At 39.1% G+C, this 25286-nt stretch overlaps 4 protein-coding genes across 8 annotated transcripts in view; 1 reads left to right on the top strand and 3 right to left on the bottom strand.

The window, feature by feature from the left end:
* Nucleotides 1–12834, bottom strand: part of ANKRD12 (ankyrin repeat domain 12) — a 146451-nt gene extending 133617 nt beyond the window's left edge. For 4 of the 5 annotated variants that reach the window (XM_010335573.3, XM_010335575.3, XM_010335574.3 and 1 more), the window contains exon 1: nucleotides 12744–12834. The gene's annotated coding sequence lies outside the window, so the exon portion shown is untranslated. The remainder of the gene's footprint in view (nucleotides 1–12743) is intronic. The other variant, XM_074383771.1, reaches the window with a different exon arrangement.
* Nucleotides 11711–15037, top strand: LOC120361677 (uncharacterized). Its single transcript, XM_039463889.2, has 2 exons — nucleotides 11711–11839; nucleotides 12250–15037. The coding sequence occupies exons 1-2, from the start codon at nucleotides 11711–11713 to the stop codon at nucleotides 12781–12783; spliced, it is 663 nt and encodes a 220-aa protein (XP_039319823.2). The 3' UTR covers nucleotides 12784–15037.
* Nucleotides 15038–15617: 580 nt separating this feature from the next.
* Nucleotides 15618–16609, bottom strand: LOC101044693 (non-histone chromosomal protein HMG-17). Its single transcript, XM_003924841.4, has one exon. The coding sequence runs from the start codon at nucleotides 15985–15987 to the stop codon at nucleotides 15715–15717; it is 273 nt and encodes a 90-aa protein (XP_003924890.1). The 5' UTR covers nucleotides 15988–16609; the 3' UTR covers nucleotides 15618–15714.
* An 89-nt stretch (nucleotides 16610–16698) lies between these two features.
* The window catches only part of NDUFV2 (NADH:ubiquinone oxidoreductase core subunit V2), a 29951-nt gene continuing 21363 nt past the window's right edge, over nucleotides 16699–25286 (bottom strand). Inside the window, exons 7-8 of the mRNA XM_003924840.4 lie at nucleotides 24746–24822; nucleotides 16699–16867 (exon numbers count right to left, since the gene is read on the bottom strand). Of these exons, the coding sequence (XP_003924889.1) occupies nucleotides 16774–16867; nucleotides 24746–24822 (171 nt within the window). The 3' untranslated portion in view covers nucleotides 16699–16773. The remainder of the gene's footprint in view (nucleotides 16868–24745; nucleotides 24823–25286) is intronic.

The raw sequence follows: 25286 nt of genomic DNA, 5'->3' as shown, positions 1-25286 counted from the left end.
TTGCTTGAACCCAGGAAGCAGAAGTTACAGTGGGCCCAGATAGCGCCTTTATACTTCAGCCTGGGTGACAGAGTGAGACTCTATGAAAAAAAAAAAAAAAATTACAAATAGTCAATTTGCTTTAGCTCTATGTGTATTATTACTTTCAAAATTCCACAAAGGTAAACCTACAGGAAAGAGTTCCATTTATAGTCCAACTGCCTGAAATATTAACAACCAATATCTACTAATCCTAGCCAAATCTAGGCAAAATATATTAGAAGGAAATTAGGAAAGTAGAAAAGAAGACTTGTGTTCTAGTTGTAACTTGAAATTTCTAGTAAACTCTTTGGCTTTCAGTTTCCTCATTTTAAAATGATGTCCATTCCAATTCTAAACTACCATTCTTTTATCTCCCCCAACCATCACTTTCCTTAATGTAGACATTATGAAAAGTATGTTCAATAAGCACTAGTCTTAATGAACTAATTATCCTTAAAACATCAACAAAAATTAATTAAGTCTGTGATGTTAACTTATTTAACTGTGGGTATTTCCTTTAGCTATCATATCCCAGTTTGCTCACGCAATTATTCTATCACTTAATATTTAGTAAACACCTATATGTCACATAATGGAACAAAGATGAACATAACACAATTCTAGCCTGAAGGGAACTGACAGTTTTTAACAGGAAAAAGACAATGTAATTATCATGCAGAATAATAAATGTAAGCAAGCACCCAACTTGGGTGCATTTGTACAGAGGTAGGGGTAGGGAATTTCAAGAAGAGGAAACACTAAAATATTTTGAGGATGATTCTGAGGCAGGTAGATACAAACATATGCACAGGGATGCACACACGTCCAGACACAAAAGCAGATCACAATGAAGGAATGGCAAAAAAACTGAAGCAGAGTAGGATAGAAAATGAGGTTGAAGCAAGTAGGAAGGGATCTCCTCATGAAGTCCCATGTCGTTGGGTAGTCTGTGTTCTCTGTGGCAACAAAATATTAAGGCTTCTAAAAAAGCAGTGACATAATTCCAGTAGTGTGTTCAGAAAGCTGCCCTTGGTGAAACTCTGAAAGATGGACTTAAGAGGAATTAGCTAAGACACAAGGAGACCACCGGAAGCATAATGACCAGATTATGGCTGGCGGCAAGAAGAGGGGCGCAGGGGTGGTGGTGGAAGAGTAAACAACAACAAGAAGGCTAGAATGAAACCTAACCAGCAATAAATAAGAAGTAAAATTGCTTTGGAAATAATTTAAATAAGCAATCAGCATTTATCTGTTGTATTTATCTTCTAATAGTAATAAATATCTCAAATATTTAAAAAATTCTCATTACTTCATTAGATAATATTTACAAATGACATTAGAGATGTTTTTTGACAATGTAAAACACCTGATTATAAAGGATCCCATTCTAATACATTTAGAGTTTGTAAATAAATAAAAATTGTATATTTACAATTATACATACAGATACGTATGTGTGTGTGTGTATTTATATATCACCCCCCTCCATAATTGTTAAGGTAGGTATATAAAGTATTCATCTGCAATTGAGAGGGTTGGCATAGATGACTTCTAAGGGTCTGAGATTTTTTAAATGAGTTGCTGAGTTTTCTGACCTCCTGGCCCTACAGGTTCTAAATTGTTGCAACTTCCATAAACCAGTAGAGGGCTGCAACAGCTCAAGAGATAATGGTCAGGCGGCTTTACTTGCATTTCTGGCACTGGGAGCAGAAAATACTATCAATGTTGAAAAGTGGAAATCTAATAGCCACTGTATTCACTTCACTGTCAACAGAGAAAAAGCTTATAGGTTCTAAAACAATTCTAAAATCCTTAAAACTAGAAACACCCATAATTTAAAATTCTGCTATCTCATTTCTCTTCTAGCAAAATGATGAACCGTTTGAAGACAAAGTAAAATTTCAAAGAGTAGCTACGGGGAAGGGGTGGGGGGAGTCAATCAAAATGAGTTGGCAATTCACCACTTCCTTTTAGAGCTATTGCTCCACACAGCTGCTACCAACCAGACTAATCTTCCTAAAATGATTATTTTGTTTGGTTCCTCTCAAATCTACTTTAACTGTTTTGTTCTGCATAGAGTGAAGTGTGGATGTCTGGCTTTCACTAGATATCTAGGTTTCTACCTCATGCAGAAATCTTATTTTCAACTCCTCTAGTCACACTGCTCTCACTGCTATACACAATGTGCAACAGAGTTAAGATGGAAGAGGTTAGGCTTCACTGAATAGGTCACACTTGAGATGAACCGTTTAGAAATAAAAGGATTTAAATACATCTAGAGAAAAGGGAAAGTTCATCAGGCCATTTTTTTGTACCTGTTAAATTATCTAAAATATTCTAAATAATTTTTTTTTGTATTTTATTATTTGCCCCCTCTGTGGCCCCCTCCAAAGGATAAGCTATTGCAGCCAATCTTCACGATACATCATAACAATTATAAATAAGGCTGGTACTATTCTAAGTATTACTCACAGCTTAATCCCCAGCAGTGCCCTATCTCACTTTTACTACTTTCTCTAAAAATGACAGACACATATTTTAGCCTTAAGTGAAAGGTCTTTTAATTACTTATAGATATCGTTTTAACAGTGGTATGTTAGTTAAATGACATTGGGATAAGTCATTAAGAAACCAGAACAGTTTACACTACACCGATTCTGCAATATAAGCCCAAGATCCTAAAAACTATGCCCCAATTCTTGATGCAGTTATGGGGAGCTGAAATCCGTACAAGACAGCAATACAAGTAATAAAGTATTTCTAACTTACATACAACATCATTTTCACCCTGATCCAACAATATGCTAGGTGATAACACTGCTTTAATTACAGATTAAAATAGTCACTTCCATGACTTTATACCAGGACTAAACTGTTTGGGCCTTTTAGTCTTCATCTGCTACCTTTTTCTTTATCCTGCTTACTCTCCAACATAAAGCTACCTTCTACAATATATACTAGATTTCAGAACAGTTGTATATTCCAGGGCATTCAAAGGAAAACACACTTTAAACTGGTTTAATGTAGTAGTATATACCACTGGTAGCTCTTCTGACCAAAGCCATTTAGAAGAATGCTGATGAGAAGAACCAGAAAAGAGTAACTTCACTGTATTCTAATAGCTGTAGAAAGTAACATGAAAATGTAAACATCAATCCAACAGAATAAGCATGTATTTGGTAGGCTTTTAATTTTTTTTTTTTTTTTTTTTTTAATGGAGATGGAGTCTCACTATGTTGGCCAGGCTACTTTCAAACTCCTGGCCTCAAGCAATCCTCTCACCTCGGCCTCGCACAGTGATTAGATTACAGGTGTGTGCCACTGTGCCCAGCCAAAACTCCTTTTTTTGTAGATGGAGTCTCACTATTTTTGCCCAGGCTGGGCTCAAACTCATGTTCCTCCCACCTCAACCTCCTGGAGTAGCTGGGATTACAGGCATGTGCCACTGTGCCAGGCTTGGTTTTATTTTTAAAATAGAACACTTTCTGACATATAACCACACAAATGTTTCTGAATTGGGGGGAAAAAAGGCAAATGTCACTGATGGTACAAATGTTAAGCAGCATTACTAAAGAAATTATACTATAAAAAATAACACCTAAAAAAGAAATTAAGGACTCTAAGAATCTAAGCGTTCTACAGCAAAAACTGAACCTACATTTCCAAGTCAGTGATTCGCAGCCTTTTTGAAGAGACCTATTTCAGTGCCTAAAACACACAGGTCCTTTTCCCTGAACTCATATTCACCAAAAAAATCTATAATAAGACTTCTAAATATACACAGAACCTCCTCCTAATTATTTTTTTGGTTTTAGGTAATTATCTCTTCTTGCTAGATTTTAAGTTGCCCATAAATACAGAATGCCTTCTTCAGATATGTGCTTACGACTGGGGCCTAAAACCTTAAAAACATTTCTAAATAGTTATCTCCTATTTAAAGTCTATACAACTTCTAGAATTACCCTCTAAGAAAATGTGTATTACATCATTTCCCATCTTGGAAATTTATTTATATTAAGCCCTTCATCCTAGTAATTGTGGCTGTTCTCAACTGCTGCCCATCTTTTCTCTTTTATTTAGTCCCAGTTCATCCTCTATGCCAGTCAGACCATCCTCTTGATACTGGCACTGAGGTGATTCTCATTCGTTCAATAAATATATGCTAACCATTTACATTGTGATGGAACAGAGAACAAGACAGAATGATTCATGTCTTTATAGAGCTTACCATGTTCCCTTCCATATCAGCTAGAAAGCAATTTGGATGATTAAGGAATACTACTATCCTCCTATGTGATATGTCTGTATTTTGTTCCCTGAATGTGAAATCTTAAGAAGACACAGACTTTAATAACGCCTTCACTTGTATCTTCCCTAATGCCTGCCTCAACAATGCTAAAGGTAGTGCTGTACCTAGAGACATCCCTTTAAAAACTGTCAACTATGTAAGTGTTTAAAACTTCATTACATCCAGAACCTGGCATGGTGACATATGCCTTTAATCCAAGCTACATGAGAGACTGGGACAGGAGAATTCTTGAGCCTGGGAGTTTGAGGCTGTAGTGAGCTATGATGGTACCACTGCACTCCAGCCTGGGCAACAGATCAAGAACCCATATTTAAAAATAAAACTAACAAAAACTTCATTATATCTACGATACTTGTTCATTGTGGTGAAACTGGAAAATTCAGAAACAAAAAAATAAAAATTCCAAACACTTTCAAATTCAAGAACCCATTACATTTTCAGACGAATACTTCAAGATTTTTTACTTTTTACTCCTTGTAAAAATCTATAATCATAATACAAATTACATATTTTCCCCCTAAAGTTTCTAAATTTATCATTTTATCTTTTAATATCATCATATCAGTTTTGAAAGGAAGCAATACAGTCAACATCACTTACTAGACAGGTGTAACTTTAAATGATTTAACTTGAACTTTAGCTGCAAAAGAGGAATCAGATAACCCTCATAAGGAGAACCTATAATCAACTATGGAGTATTTGTAATTATACCTCTACCAGTCTATTAGTACTTCATAATGAATATGACTCAAGCGTGAGACTACATGTTTCCTCCATGGTCAAAAGATTCTGTTTTCTGCTACTCCCACCCTAACATCTGAATTTACAAAAGCTATAGGCAGGGGAAATTCTAAGAGTAGGAGTGTGAATGGAATAATAAAAGAGCACAAAGAGTAATCACCCCAAAAAGGCAGAGTAGTACTTTGGAGGCAGCCAATTTCTTCTCGGGTTTGTGAAGGGCCAATGGTGCTATAAAATATTTGTAACATACAGAAGAGTAATAATCACTAATATATAAAGATTATGCATAAGGAGGTTGGAGAATTAATAACCTTTTTATTATAGTTTTTAAATAACAGCAGACAATAATTGCATGCTATAAAACCCTAACAAAAATGTTAAAATATTATTTGTGTAAATTATGGATTGCTACTCCTAGAAGTTTTGAGTAAGAAAAAAGAAAAATGGCCAAAGGGTATATGTGCCAAGTCACAGTAGAGAAAATGCAAATTATTATTTCCTCATGCATTAGCTAATGTAAAATGAAAGTGGTAATATAATTTTTAAGTTTAACAACACAAATACAGGTATATAAGTATCTGTGTAAGTATAGATTAATTTTCACTGGGGTTTTCAAAGAAAGAGTGCTAGTGCCTGAAGGAAGAAGATGCCTCAAAGGCAGAAAATGAATAAAGTAAAGGGAAGAATGAGTAAGCCAATTTGCTGTCAACCATTGTTGCTTACTTTCAATAAGATGAGGACAAACAGAAACAAAGTAAACAGAGTTTTTTTGGTTGCTGTTGTTTAGCCATACTCAACTGTAGCTTAAAGAGAATGCTCAGCTGGGTGCAGTGGCTCATGCCTGTAATCCCAGAACTGTGGGAGGCCAAGGTGGGCAAATCATAAGGTCAGGAGTTCGAGGCCAGCCTGGTCAACACAGTGAATACCATCTCTACTAAAAATACAAAAAATAAGCCAGATGTGGTGGCAGGCGCCTGTAATCCCAGCTACTCAGGAGGCTGAGGCAGGAGAATCATTTGAACTCAAGAGGCGGAGGTTGCAGTGAGCCGAGATCGTGTCACTGCACTCCAGCCCAGACAACAGTATGAGACTCTGTCTCAAAAAAAAAAAAAAAAGATAATCCTCTTCACTCTTGAAAAGTTTCTACAAATCCTGGAAGGTGAGCATAATTTCTGAAGGCTGAATAACCACTACTGGATGATCACCTCAACTATAAATATATTAGTGAACTGGACTGATCTTAATCAAGAAAACATTTCTCAAAGTAACAGACTTATGGTTATGTAACATAAAATTCTACTCAGTTCTGGAATGAAAAAGATCGAGTTAGAGATATTCTAGTGACAATTATTTGAAGTGTTTTCTTAACTATTTAAGGTATCTGCACTTACATATAACATATATGAAAATATTTAAAAGTACCTAGCGTACAGAAGCTCAATAGAAGTTCTTTTTCTTGATCACCAAGTAACTTCCTGGTAGTGAGAACTCTGGTTTAAAGGATTTATTTTAACTCAGAGGTTCCAAAACTAACATGGAACACTGGAATGCAAGCCAAGGTTTTATTCCTAGTTACAATATTCTTGTGCAAATTATGGTAGGAAATTTGTTATGGAATTTTCTTTTTCTTTTTTTGAGATGGGAGTCTGGCTCTGTTGCCCAGGCTAGAGTGCAGTGGCACAATCTCGGCTCACTGCAACCTCCACCTCCTGGGTTCAAGCAATTCTCTGCCTCAGCCTCCCAAGAGTAGCTGGGATTACAGGTGCCCGTCACCATGCCTGGCTAATTTCTGTATTTTTAGTAAAGATGGGGTTTCACCATCTTGGCCAGGCTGGTCTTGAACTCCTGACCTCAGGTGATTCACCAGCCTCAGCCTCCTAAAGTGCTGGGATTACAGGCGTGAGCATCAGGCCCAGCCGAAATTTTTTATCTGATTGTCTCTATTATCATTAACCATGACCACTAATCTTTATTTATTTATTTGTTTTGAGACAGTATAACTCTGTCTCCCAGGCTGAAGTACAGTGGCTCGCAACCTCCGCCTCCTGGGTTCAAGCAATACTCCTGCCTCAGCCTCCTGAGTAGCTGGAATTACAGTTATGTGCCACCACACTCAACTAATTTTTTGTATTTTTTAGTAGAGGTGAGGTTTCCTCTCGTTAGTCAGGCTGGTCTCAAACTCTTGACCTCAAGTGATCTGCCCACCTCAGAGACCCAAAGAGCTGGGATTACAGGTGTGAACCACTGGGCCTGGCCCATTACTACTAATTATTAAAGCTGTATAAGGACTTCTGTTTCAAAGAGGTAAACAGAGTAGAAAGTTCTGTACAACATGAATTTGGTGGGAGAAAAATAAAAGTACATGTCTCTCCTTTCTCTTCCTTTATGTTTGCTAATGTTTCTCTTTCATGAGTGAATTTCAAAGGAATCTAACATAAGTCCAGATAATTTTAACCTGGATTCAATCCATGGCTCAGTATCATCAGATTAGCCAAAAATCCTTGTTTTAGGTTCACTAAGCTGTAAGATTCAAAAGAGAATCAGATGTAAAAAGTACTGTGTGAATTACAAAGCACTGTAGTTTTTAAGGTACTATTTTTCCTTTATCTTGAGTCAATATAGCTATTCCTAAGTAGAAGAAAGAGCAACACATGGGTTTTGTTCTCAATTAGAAGTCAGAATGCTGACAAAATTCCTATGTAGGAGGAACAATCTGAAATCTGAGACGCTACAGAGCTCTACTATAACTCTTTGCTTTCATTACAAGAAGAGACTATATAGCCAGGCAAGGTGGCTAAAACCCATAATCCCAGCTACTAGGGAAGCTGAAGCAGAAGGACTGAGGTCAGGAGTTAGAGACTGAGACCAGTCTGAGCAACATAGCAAGATCTTGGCTCTGAGACAAAACAAAACAAAAACAAACAAAAAACCCCTTTATTTATTTTAAAAGGTTAACAATTTGCCAATCTCTTTATGCATATTAGAGATTATTAATCTCCTATTGTCAAAATAAGATAGTTAACAGAAATCAAAATGTACTTATCGCTAACACTTGTGTTTATTTTTCCCAGTTATGGCCTGAATACACACTGATAACTAGAAAGGCAAACTATTACATATGTTGAAATAATTTTAGCCCCCAATAAACAGATGTTAAGGAACTGACCAAAGATGACACAATTTTTAATTTTTTGTAATTTTTTTCTAAAGCCAAAGAAAAAGAAATGACTTCTACCCTGTAACTTGTGGCTTCATAATCTACCTCCTTTAAGTTGCAAGCATCTCCATGTTAAAAATTAATTTTCTAAAGACTTATGTTTGAATTTAAGTTTCTTGGAATTTTAGAGGCTCGCACTAATTAGAAAACCAGGTCTTGGATACTATTTTCTAACCTGGATAAACCCAGTAAATTTTCTACTGCAGGATCTATTCCCTTATGAAAGTCCTAAATGAGTTTCGTTATCTTTTTTCTTCAGTCACTGTGATAAAAGTACATCTCTTCAGAAGAATGATATGAATAGCAAGATGGAATCTGTTAGGATAGTCTCATATTATACGAACAAATATAGACCTTTTTGTAGCTGTTAAGAATAATGTGGTCTGACAACTAATATAAAAACACCACCACCACCACCACAGCAACAAGTATATCCGCATCTCATAAAAGGGCTTACTGGTCTATGCTCTTATGATTCCCATAAGGAACTTCTTTTCTTTTTTGACCACCCCAAAGAAGGTAAAATAGCTGGCCCCCAAACATTTTTGATGAAATCTGAAATTGAGAAACACTGCCTTAAAACTCTGCAAAAACCAACTAAACATTCTTAGAGGGAAAGAAGAGAAATGGTTAAGAAATAGGACAATCAAATCTGTTATTTAGTGTGTAATATTTACACATCACATAATTGTTCATAGCCTCAGTTACCTCTCTGTTTTCCAAGGTTACTATCAAAATTACCTGAAATGTTTCACTTAAAACACAGACTTGCATATTCTAAGTGTACAGGAAATATAATCTATAATTATTAGTACCTTTATTTTCAAGACTATAAAAACGCTGATAATCTATGTAATACAGTATTGATGCTGGTTTAAAGCACTAAAGGGTTTTCAAACTTAACAGCAAAAGCAAACAAAAACTGTTTTAACATTTCTAAATATTTTAGATATACCAGATGACCTTAACATGAACTACCAAAGCTGAGTTTTTAAAGGAAATTATCTCCGCTTTTGCATATCTGGAAACTAGCAAGAGACAAATAAATGAACACTGCTACTAAGATTACTTTCACTATTACTTTTAAAAAGCCACTGTCTGTTACAGAAATAGATTATGAATGCATGAATATATATGAAAGTATTTTCAAAGATAAAGAAGCTTCATATTCTCCAGGGAAAGTCAGACTAACAACTCCAATATTTAAAATGTTCATAAGCGGCTTAACTACAGTTCGAACAAAGTGGGGATCAGAAAATGTATCTACAGGAGTTATAATCTGTAAAACAGCAGAAGATGAAAACAATAAAGCTAGGGCTACACAAAAACCCAGGGATCTAAACACCTTGTTAAACTTTAAGAATTGTATTTTCTTTAAAAATAACATACCACAGTGTATAGAAGTTTACAAGTATACAATGTGCTTCCTAAAGTATTTTCATTTAAATGTTCCACACATCACCACGAAATTATGCAGGAAAATTACTTTCGCAGGTTAAGAAGGCCTGGTTATTTTTTTTTAAGTTGCAGCTGATAGAAGGCCGGTTCTTAAAGTTAATGTGATACATCAAAATCCATTGTTAGGAAGTGATAAATCAAGAATTTTAACCCAGGCCTTCTCACTTATATTTCAATATTATTTCCACAACTCCATAAGGCTTCTTCTAAAGAAAGAGGCAAATTAGCATCTTCACGAAAGAAACCTCTCGGCCAAACCACAGACTGTTTTTAACTAGCTGCAGACTAGCTTTAAGTCTTTTCATCTTAGCAGGCCTTTATTTTCTCATCTGTAAAATTAAGGAAATGAGTAAGAAACTCGGAGGTCCCTTCCAGTCCCAAGGATAAATCTCAACACTGTACCCTTTACAAGGCACATGCATTTTACAAATACGTATTGTTAGCAACAAATTCCAAGTCAGAAAGCAGTATCAATAGCTCTTAAGTAACCTACTGCAATTACTAGATAAATTCTTCATGCCCACCTGACATGTTACTTTAATATGATTAAGTCTATATACAGAGAGCGGTAGAAACCTCTTACTAACTATGATGGAAATGACTAATGCCACTAATCATCCTCTTTTTGGACTGAAATAACGCTCTTAAAACTTAAAATGTATTTAAAGAAAAGCCTACGTGTCAGCTAACAGCAAGAAATCAAACATGTTTACAATCACTCAATGTTTTTTTAAGAATAAAAATCTCTTCTCCAACAAAGTGTTGTCCAAATATCCTACTATTTCTTCAATCTACTTCAAAAGAGTATCAGTAACGTTTTCCAACTTTTACAGGGAAAAAGTAATATTGACATCTTGATAAAAACATCTTCCTTTTAAATTCATCCTACCGCTGGGCACTACTCCGCAAATAAAATTCAAGCTTTTTCCCCCCGCTTGGGTATTAACCAGTGTGAGTCTGCACAATGTATTTTCAGCTAAATTCTTTCCTCGTCTGAATATACTCGTTCTCTTTACTCCTCCTCAAATATTCTTCATGGAATACACACCCAGAGATTTCCACTTTCCCAGTTCTCCATAATTCATAAAGCTATTCCAATAACGAATTTTTAACAACTACTATGAAAACTATAAGAGATTAAGAACATTAAAAGGATCCTACATAAGTAAACTTAACACTCATTTCCCTCCCATTCTAACATCTCATCTATCTCTAAAATAAAACACATAACTTGAGTTAAGCTTGACCTTAGTCAAGATGCCTGTAGAGCTTCAGCAATTTATTCAGTGCCTGCATCAAATATAAAAGATCCTTAAGTAATAAAACCTTTCTCTCCTTGTCTATAATCTCCCGGGAAAACATTTCAAATCTTTAAATGTTTTTGCTTTTAACTCAAATTAAAGATTTTCCTCAACAAGATTAGTTAATATAACGACTTCATCTTACACAGTGGACACTATCTCATTTTGCTTTTAAGCCACTTGGCACCAATAGAGCATATGTTCTGCCAGTTCTGAGCTAATCTCCAGGAAAGGCTTTGTGTAACGATTGAAGAAACTCAGATCACTGCCCAAGATTTTTAACGGCCTACTTGAGCACATGTTTTTGTTTGTTTGTTTGTTTGAGATGGAGCTCTTGTTGCCCAGGCCAGACCGCCGCCCGTGTTCAAGAGATTCTACTGCCTCAGCCTCCCAAGTAGCTGGGATTACAGACATGTGCCACCACGCTTGGCTTTTTGTATTTTTAGTAGAGATGGGGTTTCATTATGTTAGTCAGACTGGTCTCTAACTCCTGACCTCAGGTTATCCACCCACCTCGGCCTCCCAAAGTGCTGGGATTATAGGCATGAGCCACTGCGCCTGGCCGAGCATATGTTTTTAATAAACAGTTAATTTATGTTAAAACAACTATTTCACTAGTTAGCCTTCCAATTTCATAAACGAAAATGAAATACATGACTGAAGATGAAGGCTCATTTCAACCTTAGGATTACAGACAATTCCAAACATTACATACACATCACTGGATCTCCAACACACTTCACCTTAGTTAGCAGTTTTAGCCACCGGTGTCCAGTGGAAATTACAATCCCGGTAACTACACTGCTTTAAACGTTTCCTAAGGTTTTGACAAGTGCAACAGTAACGTCCTACCCTAGACAGTGTCTTACTATTACTAAAACAGCTGTCAGCTAAGCTTCGGATACCTCTTTGTACAACCGTTTATTCAACGCTTTGCGATCTGTAAGGATGCGTCATTCCACATCACTCCTCAAAACGAGGTCTAAGAACCCGACGTGCTCCACGGGTCTTGAAGCACCAGAAGTGGACACTTGAAAAACAATGAAGGAAACTGCCCGCCTGATGCGGCAAGGTTAGATTACGCCAGCATTTAAGACAGAACTGTAGAGTGGCTGCTTTCCCCGGACACTACTCAACCAGCAGTGTCTTGCTTTCAACCACCCATCCCAGGACCTGGGTGCCTCTGACGCTCCCTGCCCGAGCGGCCTTGGCGGAGTCCCCGACGTCCGCGCACGCTGGGCGGCTGGCAGCGGGAACGCGCGGCGGGCCGGGCGCGCCCCCGCCCCCGCGGGTCCGACCACGACACGCCAGCGGCGCCCTCTCGGCCGCGCACACTCACACTCGCACGCACACGCACACGCTCCTCCGGCCCCGCCATGTTCCTGGAGGCGGCGGCAGGCGAGCCCCAACAGCCCCGGTGTGAGGCACCCGCGTTGAGGCCAGCTCACGGCCCTCCGCCCGGCCCCCGCCCCGCCCTGCGCGGCGCCTCCGCCCAGCTGGCTACTGCCACCTGCGCCGCGGCCCCTCGGGACGCCCCAGGAGGGGCGGCGGCGGCGGCGGGCGGGGCCCCGGCGGACACGGCGGACCCGCGCCGGGGGGCACAAACGGCCTGTCACTGTCAGGCGCGCCGCGGCTCGGGCCAGGCCGGATGGGCGGCACGCCAGGCCGGGGAGGGCGGGCACGGCGCGTCTCCTACCTTGCTCTGGGGAGGAGGAACGGGAGCAGCGCAGAACTGAGGGGGTCTCCTCCCAGGCGCCGGGGAAAGGCTCGAAACCGCGCCCCTCCTTCCTCCTTTCCTGTCGCCACGCCCCCCTCACCCGCACGGACCCGAGACAAGGCCGGCGCAGGAGGCTTCACCCCCGGAACGAGTGCCTCGGCGTGGCCGTCGCTGTCCTTGTCTTCGTCGCCGCTGCAAACGCCTGTAACGCCGCCGGAGCCGGGCTTGAAAACATCTCCGGTCTCGGTCCGTCTCTCACCACAGCCTCCTCGCTCCCAGGACAGCGCCAGCCCGCGATTGGCTGCGGCGCGAGCACGTGACACCTGCGGACACGTGACTCCCGCGGGCACGGGACGGGCGGCGTGACCGCCCCGCTCCCCCGGCGCCCGCTCCTCCTGCCGCTCCGCGAGGCTCCGCAAGCCGCAGGGCGGGGGAGCAGGACGTACCAAGCAGCAAGCGACGGAGGGGTGCGGGCCGGAACTCCGCCCTACGTGCTGGTTTGTCTCCCCACCCTACCCGGGTTAGTGTCACCGCCTCCCCTCCTCAGACACCATCCGACAAAGGAGGGGAAATCAAAGACTAGGCGAAGAGGCTAGGCAGACGCCGCAGACGCTGCCCGGCCAGCGGGCTCTGCAGTAGCGTTCGTGGCGACCGTGGCAGTGGCTGTGACTGGAAACTTCTGGAAATGGCGGCGGAGATGAAGACCCCACATAGGGTATTCACCCGTTACTTTTGCACCGGGTGGGTGGACAAGCGTGATCCAACTGAGACAAAACGACGCTGCCACTTTAGCTCGAGAACTAGGTGAAGTTTCCCCGCTAAGCCGGCGGCGGCCGCCTGGCCCAGCGCCGTGCCGAAGCCGCACCTGCGCCCAGAGCCCGCGGCCCCCCTGCGCCAGGTTGGAGCCCTGGGCCCCGCCCCGAAAGCTGGTAGCGTGCTCTTGCCCCGGGACTACGGGATCTGGAGCGCGTCCCTTCCCAGGCACGCCTTCCAGTGGGCTTTGTAAAGAGGAATTCGGTTTACTTTCACACATGTAGTGTTGGGAGCTTGAGAGGGAGCCGCTCAGGCACTGGGAAGGGTGCCTCAGGAAAACTGACCGTCGCAGCGTGGCAGCAGCGTGTACTCACTCCCTTCTGGGCGCGTGTTCTTTACCAGAGATTAATCTGCAACAGGTTTTAAATGCTTCAGTTTAAGGTGTTAACGTACTCGGCGGGAAACTGTTTTCTTCCGTTAAACTACAGCATCCCTTTATGACTTAGTGCATGCAGTTCCAAGTTTATGTTAGACTGTCCTTAAACGTCTTGATGACTGAGGGTTCAGATGTGTTCACAGCAAATGAAGTGACATTCTGACTTGACAAGGACGGCATAAGTATCAACCTGCATTGAAGATCAGTTTTTCCTTTCGTAGGTTCCTGATTTATCCCACCTAAAAATCATTAGGGTCAACAAGACTAGAAAGAGAGCCCCTTATGGCTATTGGTGGAATAGTGTTACATTTAATTTGGTTATTTATGATGTGAAATACAAAGAAAAAAATAGTCGCCTATGAGAAAGTCAAGAGAGCTCTAGGATAGAAGGAAGACATTTTCATTGTTACTTACTTGTGCCACTTGGAAAATTACTGTTTACCTTCTCTCAATAAAAAAAAAAAAAATTCTTAAAGATATACTTAAAAACAATCATTATAGTCAAGCGTGGTCACTCATGCCTGTAATCCCAGCAATTTGGGAGGCTGGCAGATGACTTGAGCCCAAGAGTTTGAGACCAGCCAGGGCACCATAGTAAGACCCTGTCTCTAAAATATATATATATATATATATAAATTAACCAGGCTGGTGGCACCTGCCTGTGCTCCCAGCTGCTCAGGAGGCTGATGCCAGAATATTGCAGTGGGCCTTGATCACACCACTGCACTCCAGCCTGGAGACAGAGCCTGTCTCAAAATAAATAAATAAATAAAAAGCATAATTACTAGTGAATAATCTGTCTCAAGTACAAGTGACTTTGAGAAATCAAGCATTTATTAGATTTATATAAATTTATTCATGCATTAAATCTGGCTAATCCCATTTGCAAAACTAATGTACTACAGCTAGTTTCTTTTTTTCTTTTTTTTTTTTTTTTTTTTCCAAGCCAAACTGTATCCAGCTTTATTAAAGATACTTTCCATAAACAATCATGGTATTTCAGGCAGGACATGGGCAGACAATCATTAACAGTATACAACCACTTTCAAACTCCCTTCTTTGATGGACTACCAAAAATCAGAAAGCCACTATAAAACCCAATGAAGTCTTCATCTGATGCTCTGAACAGGGAAAGTTTAGAGTGAGGGTTGACATTTCACATTTAGCATGTTGTTTAACAACTTTACACGAGCCGACCCTGACTTTCAGGAAGTGAAATGAAAATGGCAGAATTCATCTGAAGATCCACAATCTAGAAATGGAATCACTGCTTTTTGACAGGAGCCATCTCAGTGGCATCACTGGCAAGTCCAGATTGCCTGACACTGGTAACCAATGACTGGGAGTCAGGTCCCAACAGATGCCTGGGCTTAAGGGAGTTAAGTCTATTCTGAAAGACGGAGAGGGAGAAGAGGACATAAAAGCGAATTTGTGTTTCCATACCACAAGGCTTTTGTGTGCCAAGGTGGCCATGTGTGTCAAAGTCAGGGAATCCCTCCTCCTGGGAGCCAAGAGGAAGTCTCTCAAAACTAGAAGGGAAAGGCGTTTCCCCACATCAATCCAGCTTTGGAGACATTCTATTAGTGACATATGCCCCTTCCCCCAAAACAACAATGAAGTGTTCCGTGTGCTAACAACATAGCTTAAAAAAAAAAAAAAAAAAGTAAAACAAAATTCTGCATTTTTATAAAACTTGATAAAAAATAGTATTTCAAACTGTACAGTCACCAGAAGTACACAGTTATCAAAAATGCACACACTTCACTTGGCATCTCCAGCACCTTCGGCTTTCTGTGCCTGGTCTGTTTTGGCATCTCCATTTTCTGCAGGGTTATTCCCTTCTTTGCCAGCATCAGCTTTTCCCTTTTTCCCTTTGGGTACCTTCTCTCCCTTCTTTGCAGGGGCCTTTTTAGGCTTGGGCTCTGGCTTTGGAGGAGCAGGTTTAGCAGACAACCTCACGGATCTTCTCTGTGGTTCGTCCTTCACCTTGGCTTTATCTCCTTTAGCATCCCCTTCAGCCTTTCTCTTGGGCATGGTGGCGACGGCGGCGGGATGTAGGCGCTGAGCGCGGGATGCAGCGGCGTGTGGGCTTTGGTCGGTCCGGGGGTCGCTCTCGCCTCTTCTTCTTCACACCTACAGCTAGTTTCTTAATACACAAAAGGTTGTATCCTTTTTTCTAAGTTGTAGTATACATACCACTGAAGAGTGTGTAATCATACTTCCAATCCCTTCACCCAATTTTTTTTTATATACTTGCGGTGTCAGAATAGCCAAGGATAATGTCAAAAGTGTTTTGGGCCTTTCTTTTTTAAAAACGGTAATGCTTCTAGAGACAACTACCATATCATCTTCCTTAAACCTACACTGTGCTGGAGGTCTCACCAGTTGGAAATACAATAACAACTATGTGTTGTAAATAGGATAGTGTTTATAGGGGGCTCTAACAAAGTTTATAGAAAGATCATGTTAACTTAAAACTTGGCTGTAGCTAAAGATGGGAAAGCAAACCATTTGAAATTTGACTGAATATTTACTTCACGGTAACCTGATACTGATAAAAGTGATCTGGAAGTTGAAAATGGGTGACACTAGAGTAACTATTAACTAGATTATGTAATAATGTCTTCACAGTTAGCCATTGATAGAAGACTTTGAAATGGTGCTCTGTCATTATGACATAATATTTAAAAGAGCTTCAAGTTGCCAAGGTTACCACCAGGGTGTACACAAAGCAGAATAAACAAATAATTTTTAAAAGTTTATGTAGATTGGAAGTTCATATTTTATTTCTCTAGTGACATATGTACAGTTCAATATAAATTAAAGGCCTGCTTGTATACCAAAGCCAGGTCCCTTGGGTGGTTCAGTCAAAGAAGTAAGCCCTCCAGCTGGCTCACAAGAGAAGCGTCCACTCCTGGAATGAAAAGCAAGTAATATTAAACTATTAATGATTAATATTTGTAAATTTTTACTTAAAAAAAATTATGATCATTACCTCACAAGAGCCTAGCCTTGTTAAGTAACTATTTTCACCCCAAGAATTAGCATAAATTATTTAATTCAAACATTTAAACTGATGCAAGATTTTCTCTTTGTAAAATTAAATATGGAAAAACATCAGAATTCATAAATATAAAAAATACGAAAGTAGCACTAATAGTTCCTATATACTGAGCAGTATGCATACATTGGCTCTTTAATCATTACAGTTCCACAAGACAAGTGATACTGGCTTTATTTTACTGATACAGAAACCAAATTTGAGAGATTCAGTATCTATCCAAGAATCAAAGCAAAGAACTATGGCAAAAATAATAGAACCCCAGAGGACATTTTTAAAAACCATGTTTTAATAAACTAGAGCACTGTATTTCTTTTTATAGTTAAATTGTATTTAGATTGAGATCCACAGTCACAGTGAATAGAAGGAATACACACACTTATACACTGTATTTGGAAATAGACACTGGATTCCTTGAGGAAATAAGATTTGGGACAATGTCCCTTAGAAGCAGTGAAGTCAAAATCAGTTTGTATTTATGTATTATAAAGACTATATTAGTAGTAGTAATTTTCTGAAAAAAAGTTTCCAAACCAGGATGGTCACAGCAGCCACAAAAGGAAGCAAACAAGAACACGTCCTGACAGAGCAATTTATGAAGACATCCAGCATAGAGGTAGAAGAACCTGTCTGTCTGTCAACCCCACACACGGTTTCCCAGGTAACTGCTCATCTCTGCCCTGTCTGACCTCTGTTTCTAGAGCCCAGCTCAGCACTACCCATATCATTTCACCCCTCTACCACTATTCTGTGGCTTTGCTAATTTACCTGTTCCTGCCACAGATTTACCTAAAGAAAGAACTTGTTCAGTTTATATCTTTTCAACCGCCTCTGGCTACGCCCTTCACTTTGTGTCATCAAAGTTAAGTCTGTTCTTCAGCACCCTAGGAAATCATTTTTTGTTGAAGACAGGAAAATGACACCACATAATCATTTATAAGATCTTTCAAGATATCACAGCATAAAATAAGAGTTACTAAGTAATGAACAATGTCTACAAAGTCAGAAATTAGTTAATATATTTGGATTATAGGTCTTGTTCACTACAAAAACAGATCAAAAGCAGTCATTGTGTATTGTCAGAGCCTGAAACTAATGTAGGGTAAGCAGCAAAATGATACCTAACTTTTAAAAAACACGACAGTATTACACTTTGCAATTTTTAAATATTATTTATTACTTTTGAGACAGGGTCCCACTTTGTCACCCAGGCTGGAATGCAGTGGCGCGATCATGACTCACTGCAGTCTCAACCTCCTAGGCTCAGGTCATCCTCTCACCTCAGCTTCCCGAGTAGCTGGGACTACAGGTGTGCACCACTATGCCTAGCTAATTTTTGTATTTTTTTGTAGAGACAAGACCTCACCATGTTGCCTAGGCTGGTCTTGAATTTGTGGGCTCAAACAATCTGCCCACCTCAGCCTCCCAAAGTGCTGGGATTACAGGTGAGCCATATGCCCAGTCTGCAATTTTTTATGTTATCTAGTGATAGGCACCACTGCTGCTCTTTAAATGCCAACGAAATTAATTTGGAGAAACTTTCTTCACCTTTACTAGGTTTCTCATGGTTTAAGCTCAGCTGCCCCTTGCATCAAATTTCTTTTCTGCCTAAAACTTTTCTCTTGATCAAATGTTAGAATAGAATATGATTAAGAAGTTTCATTTTAGATACCTACTGAAAGCTGAGCATTTAGTATCTTAAAGCCTCCTACCAGTCTGGATAGATATGGGTCTTTTAAAATTAATAAGCTCCTTAATATTGACACTCTTTTATCAACACAAAGATCAATTTAGGAAGATTATAAAAACTGAAGTTTCTAGAACAATAAATGGGATAATTAATCATAAATACTTCCTGAGTTCTTAACAGGATTATAGATTTTTATATATGGAAGTAATTTAAAAAATAATCTGGTCTAGGCAGGGCACAATGGCTTACGCCTGTTGTCCCAGCACTTTGGGGGGCGAAGGCAGGCAGATCATGAGGTCAGGAGTTCGAGACCAGCCTGACCAACATGGTGAAATCCTCTCTCTACTAAAAATAAAAACATTAGCCAGGCATGGTGGCGGGCGCCTGTAATCCCAGCTACTCAGGATGCTGAGGCAGGAGAATCACTTGAACCCAGGAGGCGGAAGTTGCAGTGAGCCGAAATCGTCCAACTGCACTCCAGCCTGAGCAACAGAGCAAAACTTAGTCTCAAATCATCATCATCATGATCATCTGGGAGCTTCCTAAAGTTTGTTCCATCAAATTAAAATCCCATGACATTGTATGTCTAGCTGTCAATCTCCCTTCCTCACCATTCACACAGTGTACTTTAAAATACTACAAACGCTATAAAATCCTCCAGTAAAGCCTGTAATTTTGTTTAATCTACTAAAAATATAACGCCCCCTTCATCTGTAAATATGCCTCAGAACACTCAAAAGGCAGTGAGCCAGCCCTATTCACTCACCTGAAAGCCACAATTTACACTAGTGTTTTTCACTTAGTGAACAAAAAATGATTTTCCTGATACCTCATGCTTAAAAGTGCCATCTAATAATTTACCTTGTCTTCACTAAAATTCAGAAAGTGTGGTTTTTCAGTCATTGTAACACTATACGTATGCGTACCATTTTAATTCATTTGCATTCTAGAAAACTTGGTCTTTCTGTAAACTTTCACAGCTTAAAGTACTTTATATAGATAACTTACTTTATGAAAGTTTAGTGCTTATCTTTTTACTGTTGCTGAGATATATCTACCACTGTCCCTACTTTTAGTATAAAACTAAAAGTGATGCTATTATCTAGAGTCATCTATCAACAACTGCATTGGAACTGTAGCCTAGCTATGTATTTTTTATATCTCAGATATTACCTGTACCCAACAGAATTATGCAAAATTTAAGATGTCTTTATAAACTAAATATGAATAATTAAAATTAGATTTAAAATAAGTTATAAACTAATCCATACGAAAAAATTGCTACCTATTAATAACCTGAAAACAAGTTTAGAATTTCTCAGTACTTTGAATTCATTGAAAATAAGAACAATCTCAGCACAAAAATATTTAAGATTAAGAGAGTACAGCTGACCCTTGAATAACATGAGTTTGAACTGCATGGGTTCTTTTACTAATTTTGGCCAGGGTAGACCTGGCAGTCGTACTCAGGAATCAGTTACTATTGAACCAATTTAATTCCTCTTATACATGGATTTTCTTCAGCCTCTGCCACCTCTGAGACAGCAACCCCTCCTCTTTCTCAGCCCATACAACATGAAAATAATGATGAAGACTTTTATTATGATCCAGTTCCACTTAACAGAGTAAATGTATTTTCATGATTTTAACAACATTTTATTTTCTCTAGATTATTTTGTAGTAAGAATAGTCAGGATATAATATAAACAACATACAAAATATGTGAAAACTGACTTTGTTATTCATAAGGCCTCTGGACAACAGTAGGCTATCAGTAAAGTTTGGGAGGAGTCAAAGGTTACACACAGATCTTCAACTGCATGAGCAATCACTGTCCCTAATGCCCATGGTATTCTAGAGTCAACTGTATTATCTTACCACTGCTTTAATATTTTCAGTGGTCATTTACCAATGATGATAATAAAGCAGTTTTGAACCACATACAGACATCAATCTTTTACTAATTTTGGCCAGGGCAGACCTGGTGGTCGTACTCAGGAATCAGTTACTTTCGAACCAGTTTAATTCCTTTCAGTTTTTCAACACAGAGACAATTAATTAGTACCTCTTCAAAGAGCAGAGATATTTATTATTAAAATACCAGTAAAAAAAGATTTAGACAGCTTTGGTTAAAGAGTAACTATAACTGTATTACAGTTATTGCTATACCAGTCTCTGTCATTATCCTATATATCCAAGATACTAAATGCTGACAAGACATTCCAGTATTGCCATGTCCAAACACAAGCTTTATATACTACAGCATTGGCAGATGCTTGCAATTATTAAAACCTATGTAGACTTCTGTCTTCTTTTTAAATAAGAGATAGGAAGTAAAAAATAAAAATAGCCGGGCACGGTGGCTCAAGCCTGTAATCCCAGCACTCTGGGAGGCCAAGGCGGGTGGATCACGAGGTCAAGAGATCGAGACCATCCTGGTCAACATGGTGAAACCCCGTCTCTACTAAAAATACAAAAAATTAGCTGGGCATGGTGGTGCGTGCCTGTAATCCCAGCTACTCAGGAGGCTGAGACAGGAGAATTGCCTGAACCCAGGAGGTGGAGGTTTCGCGCCATTGCACTCCAGCCTGGGTAACAAGAGCGAAAGTTCATATCAAAAAAAATAAAAATTAAAATAAATTCAGACACTAATAATGGTGAAGTCTTGGCTCAAATCCAGAATATTGTCAAGAAAATCTCAGTGAAAAACTATTCACAATTACTGATAAGGAACATCCCTATTATTATCAGATGTTGAACATGCTTAATTGAGTGCTTAGTTCCTGCTTAATGTTAAAATACAATGTTATTCCTAATGAATCTACAAGGAAATAAATAAATAAATACAATGTTATAGTACCTCATATTACAAAGTGCCGATTTTAATTTCACCCCAATAATGTAGTCCAGATTTGTAATTTTAAATACTTCCTTTAATAACTCCCCAATTTGCATTTCCAGCCCTAACCTAATCCCTATATTCCAGGTTCATATCTACCTGTGAGCATCATACCATGAATGTCTAACAGGCATCTCAACCTTACTATGTCTAAAACAAAATTGACTTTTCTTCCCCAAACTTGCCCTACCATAAATCTCAATTTTAGGTAGAGGAACCTCAGAGACACTCAACCCAAAAAGCTGGAAATCACTCATAAATCCTCAGTCTCACACATCCACTAAATTCTAATCTCCACATAGCAACTATGACAGTATTTTTTAAGATTGCTCATATCATTCCCTACTGAAAACATTGCAACAACAGTTTTTATTATATTTAACATTCAGCCCAGATTACTTATCTGGGCCTTTATCTCCTCTGACCCCTTCCACTGTTTTCTTTTTTGATCACCTCACTGCAGCCATACTGTTTCCTTACTTTTGTTCCAGGACCTTTACACATCCTCTTTCCCCTCCCTGTAACATTGTTCCTTCAACTTTTTACATGGTTCCCTCTGGCTCTGCATTCAGGTCATGGCTCAAATGTTACCACCTCCAAGAGGCCTCTCCTTACTAAATTTACTTCTAATCTAGCCCCTAACCCTGCTTTATTTTATTGTGTAGCCTTTTTATAACTCAGATAATACACTTCTCATCTGTCTCCATCACTAGAAGATATATGAGAACGTTATTTGTAATTGTATGCACAACCTAAAATAATGCCTGGCACACAGCAGGCACTCAAAAAACATTTGTGAAAAAAATGAATGTTAAATATGTAATATAATGTGATATAACAAAGCAGACAAACCAACTATCTATTTGTGTGGCAGGAGAGTAATACTGGATTAATGTTGTGAACCACAGATCCCACAGTTCACAAGAAGCAAAGCAAAAGATTCTATACACCAGAGTGGCCGGGCGTGATGGCTCAAGCCTGTAATCCCAGCACTTTGGGAAGCCAGGGTAGGGGGATCACTTGAGGTCAGGAGTTCGAGACCAGCCTGGCCAACATGTTGAAACCCCTCTCTATTAAAAATATAAAAATAAGCTGGGCGTGGAAGCGTGTGCCTGTAGTCCTAGCTGATCAAGAAGCTGAGGCAGGAGAACCGCTTGAACCTGGGAGGCAGAAGTTGCAGTGAGCTGAGGTCTCACCACTGCACTCTAGTCTGGGCAACAGATCAAGACTCCATCTCAAAAAAAAACAAAAAACAAAAAACCCAACACCAAAGTTATGACTACAGAATTTAAAACATCAGAAGAGAGGGACCATCCAAAGAACCCAAGTAGATTTCACAAGGAAATCTGAACTTGAGGTATTTTTTTGAGATGGAGTTTCACTCTTATTGCCCAGACTGGAGTGCAATCTCGGCTCACCGTAATCTCTGCCTCCTGGATTCAAGCAGTTTTCCTGCCTCAGCGTCCTAAGTAGTCGGGATTACAGGCATGCGCCACCACATGTGGTTAGTTTTGTATTTACTGCCGACCTCAGGTGATCCGCCTGCCTCGGCCTCCCAAAGTGCTGGAATTACAGGCATGAGCCACCGTGCCCAGACTGAGATATTTTTTTAAAGTACCCAAAAGGTGAAAGAACTGATGGGCTGAAATACAAACATAAGAATAGCGTGAATTTATTTTAAAATACTCAACTCCTAAAAAGCAGCTGAAGCTTGTGGAAAATACTATGAAATTTGTACTTTTTAGGGGGATAGTTGTCTATTTAAAGCAAGAGTAAGTAAGGGATAAGAACACTAGCTAAGATACTGTAATGTTAGATGACTAAAAGTTTCACTGCAGTTGCCTCCATTAAGGGGAATGATTTTTCAACAGGGAAATGATTTACCTCCTAAAAGAGAGGGTATGCCCAAGAAAGTGAGGAATTAGGAAGAAAATGCCAAAACTCTTTAAACAAATTCAATTCTATAGGCTGAGGGTGTTGAAGACAGTATATGATTCTTAGAAAATAAAGTAATGGTCAACAGGGGCCAGCCAGCATTTACTAAACTTAAGTTATTCTGAATTGACCTCATTTTCCCGTTAAGTAGGGTATTATTAGTACTTCTAGAGAGCAAACTATACAGCCACTCATACCCTTTTAGTAATTCTACTTCAGGGAATTATTTATAACAAAGCTTAAGAAAAATATTTTAAAACAGGAATAAGAACACATCACGCTGTTTTAAAACATTAGAATACCGTATGGACATTAAAACCTCCAAATGTGCTCAGGGAAGAAAAATTACGTATAAACAAAAAAAATTTGAGGGATTATGACTAAAACCATGCAAACATTTGCTAGTATTAAGAGAGAATTTTGAGTGATTGGACACATACATATGGAATAAGGGTTTGTTTAAAAGACCAAGTTCAAAACTGAAAGAAAAGTAATTAATATAACATAAGTATGGGATGGGAGCAACCTGGATAAACAGTGAACAGAAAAAGATGTTAATTGCATAATGTCTCTGAAGTGAGAGTTGATGTAATTAGGCTGAATTATTAGAAGTATAATGTCTGGAGCAAAAGAGGCAGTCCCACAATGCTCTGTGCTGCTCAGTATGTATCTCAAAAAAAATTCCATGGTTAGTTTAAGCATCACATTAAAGTCACTAGCCAATTAGAAAACCCACAGAGGAGGGAGACCAAAGCTATGTCATATGAGAAAAACAATGAAATGATTGTGGATATTCAATCTGAGAAAAAGATAAGGGGAAGACAAGATAGCTATATCAAGTAACTGAAGAGCTGTCATTTGGAAGAGGTACTAAAATTGTGTTGATTAAAAGGGCAGAATTGGGATTTTTAGGTAGAAATTAGAGGGAGATAGTTTTTGGGTCAGTCTCTCAGTATGAACTTTTAAATAATGGAATCTCTATTTGTAGTAAAATTTCCTTCTCTATAAATATTCAGATAGGTATCAGATGATTATCAGATAGGGTTTTAGGAAAAAAATATTCTTGCTCTAGATGAGATTCATATAGATAATACTATCCAAAGCTCCTACCAATTCCTATGAATTTAGAGTATACAATTTTTAAAATTAAGTTTACATGGAAGATTAGGTGAGCCACTAAAACTTACTATATAAAAATAGAGCATACCTTGGCCCAGGTTTTGGGATTTTGCCAGCCTTGAGCTCATCAATAATTTCTTCAATATCCTTAGGTGTCAAATCCTCCTAGAAAAAAAATTACAATAGTCATATGAAATTACTTTCTTTTATGTCTATATATTTATATACATACTTATAGAGACATGGTCTTACTGTGTTGCCCAGGCTGGTCTCCAAATTCTGAGCTTATGCAATCCTCCTGCCTCAGCCTCCCAAAGGGCTGGGATTACAGGCATGAGCCACCATGCCTGGCCCAAAATTACTTTCTACTGCTGCAATCTGTAAATCCCTAATGCCAATTATTTTATTGTCTGTCTCAGTTCACAGAATAGTTACCAAGGCATCAACAATTGAGTAACTCCTATATATAGTATATACTACTAAAAATAATATGCAACAAGAGCTATAGCTGAAGAGGCAACACAGATTATTACTTTGAGTTGAAACGTATTTGCATTTGCGTTCTGGCTCCATTACTTACTAGCTAGTTATCTTGGACAAGTTACTCAGCCTCCCCAAGTTTGTTTATT

This window comes from Saimiri boliviensis, chromosome 13, assembly GCF_048565385.1.
Source record: "Saimiri boliviensis isolate mSaiBol1 chromosome 13, mSaiBol1.pri, whole genome shotgun sequence".
Classification (NCBI taxonomy): Eukaryota; Metazoa; Chordata; class Mammalia; order Primates; family Cebidae; genus Saimiri; species Saimiri boliviensis.
This window is presented reverse-complemented; position numbering and strand designations above follow the sequence as displayed.